The sequence below is a fragment of the Vitis riparia genome, chromosome 5 (assembly GCF_004353265.1).
Source record: "Vitis riparia cultivar Riparia Gloire de Montpellier isolate 1030 chromosome 5, EGFV_Vit.rip_1.0, whole genome shotgun sequence".
Classification (NCBI taxonomy): domain Eukaryota; kingdom Viridiplantae; phylum Streptophyta; class Magnoliopsida; order Vitales; family Vitaceae; genus Vitis; species Vitis riparia.
The window spans coordinates 8937330-8947120 of record NC_048435.1 but is presented as its reverse complement, the minus strand read 5'-3'; the positions used below and the strand labels follow the sequence as shown (position 1 = coordinate 8947120).

Genomic DNA, 9791 nt, shown 5'->3' with positions numbered 1-9791 from the left:
ATCTCCCAATTTTGATAAAATTTGGTATTCGAAAAGAATTATAAAAAGAGAAAAAGGCTAAAAAATCATGGTTCGTGAGATATAAAATTTATGTCTTCCATTAAAGCCTTCAAAAAGAAGAAACAATAAAAGAAAATAATTTTATGAAAAATCATGTTCGAAAAGTTTACAAATACCTCCCCGTAACTAAGGGAATGACAATTCTTCCTCCTTTATTAAATTCCCTTGTATTCATCAAAATTGTTAATAAAAATTTAGGGCCTGTGTTGGCAACGGTTTTGCTAGAGCAATTTTCTATTTTCCAAAAAAAAAAAAAAAAAAATTGGAAAACAAGTTTAGTAACTAAAAAACTGTTTTTTGTTTTCTATTATTAAGAACAAAAAATAAAACGTTTTTAATTCTCAATAATAAAAAACAAAATATTTTTAAAGAATAATTTTTAATTGTTTTCACTTATTTTTTTTAAAACAGATTAAAAACATTTTAGATTTCTAAGCATATAAAATATTAGAACCTAAAAAAAAAACATTTTTAAAAACCATTTTTTAGAACTATTCTAAAAAACATTTACAAAATAGGACCTCACTCATCGAAGGTTATTAGCTTTAGTACCAAATCAATAATATAGTGAGACCCTTTTGTCTAATCAAAGTTTGAAATTATTGATAAAGCTTAATTTTTTATAAATAAGTATTTATGCAAGGAAATTGTGAATTAGTTGGCATAGTTTTATTTTGAGGTTCTTGTACAAGGGATTGATTAGTATTAGAAGAGGTGAGTAAGTCATACCAACGGCATGTATATATATATGTATATAATATGGAAATTAACCCATACATAACACATGATGGCGCTACTTAAATATGATTTCAAACAAATCATTAACTCCCCAAGTGAAACCTAATAATTATACTTTTAAATGGACAATAATTAGAAATAATCCACTATAATGTGGTTTGGTGGATACGTTAAACTAACCCAACACAAGGAATAATGCTCCTTCCCTCGCAGGCCCTTACTTAGGGCCCAGGTCCACACCGCGTTGGACGGGCTGGGCCATGGATTGGGCTTTAATCAAAATTTTGAGCATTTTTAGCATATCTACGTAACGGTATAACTAATATGAACCTTAAACTTAATTAATTTAATAATTTCTTCAAAAATAATTAATAAATGGGAGCATTATTAATATTTTTAAATTCTTATCCCAAAGTATATTCATCGGTGCTTAAACTTTTAATTCTTATCCTAAATATGGTTTTGTTTTTCTATTTGTAAAAATAAAAATAATATTTTAAGTTTGAAACTAATTTTAATTAGATTAATTTTTTTATTTTTTATATAAAAAAAAATCAAATATTGAAAAATTAAAAAAAAAACCTCTTTAATTTATTTATTTTTCACAAACCAAATATATGGTAAAAGTAAAGCAATCCCAAAGAGGAAAAACAACAAAGATGGAGAGGGGAAAATTGAAAAAATATTTTCATAGAGATGAAAGATTCTACAGCCGCCAACCGTGTACTCATTCTGGTCGTTGGATTTCCATCTTGGGAATCATTTTCTGGCAGAAAATGAGACAAAGAATGATTGAAAACAAAAATGAAAAAAATAAAAAATAAGAATACAAAACAAGAAGCTAACCAAAACCCAGTCCTGGTTCCCTCACTCCAGTGGGGTGTCCTAAAAAAATTAAAAAGGAAAAAGAGGGGCTAAGAGTTGGAGATTGTGGGAGAGCCTAGAGGGGTCGAACGCTACTGGATTGCTACCTCCTGGAGGAAGGGTTAGGGTTGCCTCCGCATACTATGGAGCACTCGTACCCGCATATGTTCCCAAAGCACGAAAACAATCCGCTTCCGTCTGGTTCGTCACCCTCCGTGTGTCTCCGGACGTGTCTGCCTGGGGTTCTGTAAATCCCGTAAGCCCCTCTGTCGTACAGCGGCGGCAGCTCCGTCCGCCACCTCTGTAGCTTCGACCGCAATCCTTCCTCGCTGCTGTTCAAGCTCCATCCGTCCAGTGCGGAGTTGTTGCCATCCTCCGCCTGCCGGCATCTATCGTGGGCGATGGCTGCCGCCACCTCCGACGGCGATGGCCCCACCTCTGACTCCGACAACATGGATCCGGTTGTGATGTTCTTGGGGCCTCCGTAATCGTTGAGCTTGAAGGATCTTAACCCTCCTTTCCCTGGGCCCCAGAACTCTAATCCGGACGTTTTTGGAGTCGCTTTTGATCCGAAGTCGAACCCGATAAATTTGGTTCCCACCTTTCCTTTGGTGAATTCCCCACCCTCCGAGCTGTTGATTGACGAATCGGCTTTCCCATTTGTCTTCTTCATCAGGGGTTCCCCTAAATCAGTGCTGCCCGCTGTCAAAATACTGCCTTTGCTTTTGATCACTGGGTAACTCACTTCAGACCCGTTTAGTATTGAACTGGCTTTTGCACCAGACTTCTTCTTCAGGAGATCCACAAACTCTGACCCGCTAATCACTGAACTCGCTTTTCCACTCTTCACCTTCCCTTTACTTCGCCCTCCTGCACTCGATCCGCTTATCATCGAACTCGCTTTTCCACTTGTCTTATTCCTTTTTCGTGGCCCGCTCACTTCTGAGCCATTGACAGACGACGCAGGAAAATCGGAAAACTCTGCCTCACTAACCAGGCGGTCACTGCGTTCGCTTTTGCAACGTCGGAGCACTATCTTTTCGAAGGGCGGATTTTGATTATTATTGTTATTTATTTTTTTTGGGTCATCCTCCCCTACCAAATCATGAAACCCAACGGCCGAGGCGCTGAGTTGACTGTAGAGAGGCATGCTCCTCATGGAGCTGTCAAGCAGCGCCACACCAATGTTCAAAAGCCCCTGCGGCCGGCCCGACGACCGCCGCACTTGGAGCGCCATGAACCGCATGCCCATTTGGGTGCGGTGGCCCGGCCGCACCGAGGGCGGAATAAGGTTCCCTACAAGAATCCGGACGGTGCCCACGTGATAGTCGCGGAACCAATGCTGGGAATAGATGTCGATCATGACGGCGGAGGTGTCGGCCCTGAGGAATTCATCGTCGACCCGGAAGACGAACTTGTCGTTCCAGGTGGGACTGTTGTGGCCGGTGGTGTCGATGCGGGTGGAGAGTTTGCGATCGGGATGGACCCAAGCGATCGCGTAAGTGCGCATGGATCGTCCGACGGGGGCCAAGTCCTGGGCGGAGATGAGGTTGATTTCGAGGAGCTGCAAAGGACGTAGGCGAGACATTGTAGAATAAAAAGTGAGTGGCGACTGGGTTATGGCGGAGTTAATTGAGCCCACTCGCCGTCCGAGAGAAGGACGACGGTGGATCTGCGGGCATAAAACCCAGAGATGGAAATAGGTTGGGACCTGGTTGGAGAAAGGTGTGGGGGGTGGAATTTGTGATATATGGGGAAGTAATCCATTGGGATTTTGCTATTCTTGGGGTTTCGGAATGTTGGAGTCGATGGTCCTCCGTCGATGTGGCCGTTTCCCATGGACCCAGCTGCGTTACAACACTTGTCACATCACTCTCCACCTCCTACCTCCTAAATATATCAATGAATAATAATCCCTTACACCGCCAATAACGATCTCTTATTAACTAGTGGTGGAAGGAAATGCCCATTCCCATGCTTAAATATATTGCAAACTAACATTTCATATACTAGTGAATACCTTTAATAGCCACGGCAATTCGTAGCGTGTGTTCATGTCTCTCGTATAATTTATTTAATAATCAAGTTAAATTAAATCATATTTGACATAATATGATTAACCACTAAGACTAATATATTTATAATTCAATTGACCTACTTAATCAAAATCAAATTTTAATTATAACTCGTTTGGTAATGATTTTAGAAAGTATTTTTAATATTTTTAATGCTTAGAAAATTTTCATCATTCAAGTATTAGAAATGTTAGAAACGCGCTTTTAGTCAAATACGAATTTAATTTGGACCAAAATCTTTTTATAAAGTTTGATTAAAAATTTTGTTTATTAAATGGGTTATGTATAAATTTAGCTCATGATTATGCTCAACCTACAAAAAAAAAAATATGTCAGTATTGGCGAAATGAATCAAACTTTGTAGGCTTCAATTTATGTCAAATAGAAGCACAATGTGAGGCCCAACCAAAACCCATGGGCCTAATCGACCTCTTCACCACGACTACGGTTGCTTTGTTCTCTCATTTTGTTCCATGGTGGTTGTGACTTGAGAGCGTAGAAACAAATGGACCTGAATCATGGTGAGAGGGCCCATTCCCCAGTATGGGCCACCCTTGGATTTGCAGTGTTCCCATGACGAGGCACGTCGCCGAGTGGGGGCTGCAGTGAATCTGCAGAAGACACGTCACGTCCCAGCAATCACACGTGCCTTCCTAGAGAGAGAGAGAGAGTTGCTTTATGGTAAAATGAAAGCTTAAGAGGCAAAATATCACACGAAGCTCATGCATACCAACTTTAGAAAACACTCGAAGGAGACTAATTTTATAATGCTTGGGAAAAGGAGTCACATTCATCTTGCTGTGGAAGTAGTAGCCTCTTTCTTTTTCTTTTCTTTTCTTTCTTTTTTTCCTTCATTTTTGAGATCAGTGAATGCTTGAAAGTTAATTTTTAATTGTTACAATTTAATACGAATAGATCAAGAACTGAAGGTTATTATACATATTTTTTTTTATGAAAATGTAGTCTTAATTATTAAATTAATTGTTTGTCCTCTTCAAGTTTCCAGATCGGAGCTTCAACGATTTGAAGCAAGCAGAAGATCTCCATTAAAGCTTGTACGAAATGCTACTGAGAAGTTCGTCAACCCCAGTTCTTGGAACCACCTTCCTCTCACCTTTCTCTGAGAGTCCTAGCAGAGACTCTGAGAGTAGCAGCCACGGCAACCCCACCACCAAAATCCCCTTCTCTCACAGTGGGCACCTCAGCTTCCCCTTATTCTCCTGCAACTCATCTCCACTCCCCCACTCCTTTGATCAGGAACCCAATAGTAGTATTAACCCCAAAGGCTTTCGGAGGTCACGGTCTGAGGGAAACTTGGAGGGTTTGGGCCATAGCTCTTTTGATTTAGAAGAGTTCCGTAGATCAGAATCAAATACATCCAAGAAGTATTTTGATAAAACCCACAAAGCAATGTTGGAGACGACCCCGTCTTTCTCTATATATAATTTGACACAAGGGGTTGAAGGTGAAGAAGGGAGTCAGCAAGAAGAGATACAGGGAGAGGTATTCGTGTTGGAGAAAACTATTACAATTGAAGAGAGTATAAGAGGTACAGCCAGTCGTGAATTCAGCTTTGGGAGGAAGACTATGGGGCTGATTGAGGAGGAAGAGGAGGAAGAAGATGGGAATGGTTTTCAGAAGTTGGGTGTTGAAGATGGAGTTGAGCCGGTTAGTCCTCTCATGTATCTTGCTACAGGGCTTGGGATGGATGGTGCTGGGTTTGGTGGTGGTCGTGTTGACTTTGCAGCTGCAGATTTTGATGAGAGTGGCGATGTGGAGAAGTATTATAGGAGGATGGTTAATGAAGATCCTTGCAACCCTCTGTTTCTGAGAAACTATGCTCAGCTTCTGCAGGTGAGCTTTATCCATACTTTCTCTGCTTTCTTCTACATTGGTCAGTCAGGTAGTGGGGCAGGAAGCCATCGAATGTAATAAAATCGAGCTCAATTATAACAACACCAATTCATAGGGCTATCAGTTGAATGGATTTGGGTTGAGAGGCTGCTTCTAGGATGGGGATCCTAGAAGAGTAACACCCAATTCCAGTTTCTCTAATGGAATAAAGGGAAAGTTTAACATCCCATTGACTGTATTTTCTGGGCTGCCAGCACTTAATTGAAGATATATGGGGAGATCAGCCTTCAAGTAATGATTGTACACTAGTCAATATTCTTGGTGGTTGTTTTCTCCTGAGTACCTTTCTCTGTGTATGCGTGTGTGAATAAAATGCTTAATTTGATTTGTTTGATGAGTAAGAATGAACCTTCCTCATATAACATATTCTAAATTTTCACTGATAGTCCAAAGGAGACCTTCAAAGAGCTGAGGAGTACTACTCACGTGCCACGCTAGCAGATCCTCAAGATGGAGAAATATTGATGCAATATGCTAAATTGATTTGGGATGTCCATCGTGACCAAGCTAGAGCTTTGAGTTACTTTGAACGTGCTGCCAAGGCTGCTTCTGAAGATAGGTGAATACTTTCTTCCCATTCTTCTTACATTTTTTAGAACAAGCTCTCATATGTTTGTCCCATTCACTGGGTTGGTTTGATTTCTATGCGGCATTATTCTATAATGATTTACTACAGATTGTTGGAAAGAAAACATTGTCTAGCCTTATCAACATGGCTCTAAGACATGTATCCAAAACATCTGAAAAGTTAACTGGTCTTTCACTTCTTGTTTCAGCCATGTTCTTGCAGCAAAAGCCAGTTTCCTCTGGGACATAGAGGATGAGGGGGAAGATGATACTGCAGAACAAGGACTTGTGGAGGTGCTTTTCCAAGAGTGGTGTCTTTTGTGAATGTTTAATTACAACATATATTGTTGGAAAGCCACTAACATTAATCTTTCATGAATCACATATTGACAAACAGGAAGGCCTGAGTGAATTTCACAACTTGGATCAGGAAGATGAAAACAAACCAGCAAGCCCTTCTTTGCATCCTGCAGCTGGTCTTGGAATTGATGTGGCAGCTTGTGGTAGTGTTGGTTGTGTTGATTTTAGTTCAATCAATGCCAGTGAGATCAGCAAAGTGGAGGAGCATTACAAGAAGATGGTTGAGGAAAATCCTTGCAACCCCTTGTTCCTAAGGAATTATGCTCAATTTTTGTTTCAGGTAAGATCTCCATATCCTGCCCTATCTTTTCTAATGCTTAGCTGATCATAGTTTATAAATGCTTATTTACAAAGAAGGTAAAATAAACCTACATGAGAAACCAATTCTTGAGTTTTAATGTAGAGATATCTCCATGATAAACCTACTTGACAAATCCTTTACCTTAAAATAGGCAGCTTTCTAAATGAGAATATTCTCCATGATAAAGAACCTTTGTCATAGATGATTGTTTAAAAAATGAGACTGTACCATCTATGGAGCTTCTCTTTCAATATTGCTGATTGAGTTCATAATTAAAGCAAACGTGCCAGATCATGTCAGTCCATTTGATGTATGTTGGATCATTCTTTTGTTTACTTGACTACACACACCTGTTTGAATGGCAGACAAAGGGAGAACTCCAGAAAGCCGAGGAATACTACTCTCGTGCTATACTAGCTGATCCTGGAGACGGTGAAATCATATCACAGTATGCTAAACTAGCATGGGAACTTCATCATGATCGAGATAAAGCCTTGTCTTATTTTAAGCAAGCAGTTCAAGCTACTCCAGGCGATAGGTACAAACTTTTACTTAATAAAAGCATATCAAATATGAAAAAGGAACAAAAATAAAAAATAAAAAAAAAGTCCCTACTGCAAACCAAAGTTATGGTCCTGTAAGGGTCACACTGCACACTTGGCACACTGAAGACATTCGTTTTTTTGCTAGAATCCATCATATATTGGATGATCATAGACATCTCTTCAGAGAAATCAATTAACTTGTGAATGCAACTGAGAATGGGGGGTTTGGTAATGTTGGAGGTTGGATCCATGTTCCCAGGGAAGTCTCCTCCCTACATTGGAACCCACTTCCCAAATGTAGGTGCATATCCCATATTAATCAGACTATGGACTCTCTTTAGCAGATTCTATATTATTCTTCTTGAGGAAGTTGTGAGCTTATATACCTACAATTCCTAATTATTTGGCCTATTTTCTGTGTTCAGTCATGTACTTGCAGCATATGCCCGTTTCCTCTGGGAAACAGATGAGGAGGAAGAGGAAAATAATGCATCGATGCAGGATCACATCCTGGTGTCCCTTTTCCATGAAGCCGCTACTTCTGCAAATGCCTAACTCGGCTGAACTAATATTCAACCACTAATGCCACATAAGTGCTAAAATTGGGAAAACCATTCCCTGCCCTCGGTCAGAAGACTGAAAACTATCTAGTAGTGTTTCAGGTTGTGCTTCTAACCTGTTCCAGATTTAATAAATAAAACATCTGTTCATACACAATCAGATATGGGTAGAAATTTCAGAAAGTGAAGAATGTAAGTTGTTTTTATGGGTTCCCCACACTGGGTGGGAGTATTTTATGAATAAAAGAAGTGATACTAGTAATTCAAAATCATGTATTTTCTTTTACAGGGTGGAATCAGATTAAGGTTTCTTGAGAGTGAGGGATGAAGTGCATTACATTCAAATAGGATGGGCATACATGTATGACTCTCATCAGGGTCTCTCTCATGTTGTGGAACTACCTAAGGAGGCATATTTTCAGTAGGTTTGAATGAGTAGAGTTAGAAATGCATAGTCCCATCATCATTTTGGTAGCTTCCAATTATTGCAAAAAAATGAAATGATAGATGAGATGCAGGGTGTTATGAACCTCAGCCCTCCTTCATGATTTGGTTCTTGGATGTTGAGTGCCAAGTCAGGTGGTTTCTTGGGTCTTACTTCTTAATAGGTGTCATGTGTAAGCTGTGCATTAAACATTTGCAGGCAAAGCTAGCCATTCCATGGGAGTGAACAAGCACCATTGAGGAGCTACATGAACCCACCCAATGAGCCACAACCTTTCAAACATATAAGACGGCACTCCACACTCATAAAAGAATTCTATCAATGGGAATCTTGCAATCCATCCAAACTTAGAAGCCCGGTCACGTGTGGGTTGTGTCCAGGGCCTACACAACCACATGGCCACTTGCCTTATAACACATGATTACCAAGTTGTGTTGTTATTGGCTAAGATGTCATCATGTTTACTTGCGTCCTAGCCTTGTATTATTAGCATACGAGTATTATGACAAGGGGAGCAGGAGTGCTCTGTGAAATTGCTTGGATTCTAATTTTCCAAAGTTAGCTGTTCTTTTCAGGGGAGAAGGCTATAATACTTCTGAGTTCCTGAAAACCTATGGCTTGCACTTAATTCCCTGCATCAATTGTTTTCAATTTCTACGTTTTGCTATAAATATAAGTCATTCCTCTTGTTATTGTTGCCTCATTCTTTACCTATTCTGTGCATGCACAAAACTTGAATGAGAGAGTCATCTCCTTGCAAGGTAACTATGATGGGGCCCCACCCAACTTGCCAACTAAAGGAGAAACTTCAGCTCTTCTGCTGGCCAGAGTTGCATCAACTGCTTCAGCCTTCTCACCTTTGAAATTTTGTTGGTTTAACTTCGAAAAGGCATGAGGATTAACTCCGAAGGGCTTTGATGATTCTGGGAAAATCTCCAACTGATAAATTGATAGCCCGCAAATCCAACTGATTTTTGCTGCTGCTGTTGTAATAGTTAATATGCTTTTGAAAGATCCATTGCACAATCTTAGGTGCTGGAGAACTGGATCACAAGGTTACCATTTCTGCGACCATGCTGACTCATGTGATGAGCCCCTGCTATTCGCGTACAGCACATTGTACTCTGATCCTCTGCAGAGTTAGCTTGCAATGCAACTTCAAATCAGCTATGAAACACCTCATGAAGCACACGAGAACAAAGTGAACCCCGGCTCTCGTGTTCGATCAAATCAAGGGGCACGCTGCAGCTGAGCTGTATAATCGAGCAAAAGGTAAGAGCGCGCTTTCCCAATAATTTGCATACAATTTGTATTAGGACTGGTTGGGCTCTCCAAAGTCCAACCTTTCATACAGGTTAAACT

General features: G+C 40.1%; 2 protein-coding genes across 5 annotated transcripts; one reads left to right on the top strand and one right to left on the bottom strand.

The window, feature by feature from the left end:
* Positions 1–1464: 1464 nt before the first annotated feature.
* LOC117913976 lies at positions 1465–3457 on the bottom strand. Its single transcript, XM_034829124.1, has one exon. It carries the CDS (start codon positions 3248–3250, stop codon positions 1766–1768), a length of 1485 nt encoding a protein of 494 aa, XP_034685015.1. The 5' UTR covers positions 3251–3457; the 3' UTR covers positions 1465–1765.
* A 989-nt stretch (positions 3458–4446) lies between these two features.
* On the top strand, positions 4447–8305 carry LOC117915053. 4 transcript variants are annotated; one of them, XM_034830617.1, is made up of 7 exons: positions 4447–4543; positions 4744–5591; positions 6038–6210; positions 6428–6512; positions 6616–6858; positions 7245–7417; positions 7850–8305. In XM_034830617.1, the coding sequence occupies exons 2-7, from the start codon at positions 4800–4802 to the stop codon at positions 7977–7979; spliced, it is 1596 nt and encodes a 531-aa protein (XP_034686508.1). In that variant the 5' UTR covers positions 4447–4543; positions 4744–4799; the 3' UTR covers positions 7980–8305. The 4 variants fall into 4 exon arrangements, with proteins under 4 accessions (XP_034686508.1, XP_034686507.1, XP_034686509.1 ...); XM_034830616.1 differs by having other exon boundaries at positions 4459–4543; positions 4737–5591; XM_034830618.1 differs by lacking the exon at positions 4447–4543 and adding an exon at positions 4561–4666.
* The last annotated feature ends 1486 nt before the right edge of the window (positions 8306–9791 follow it).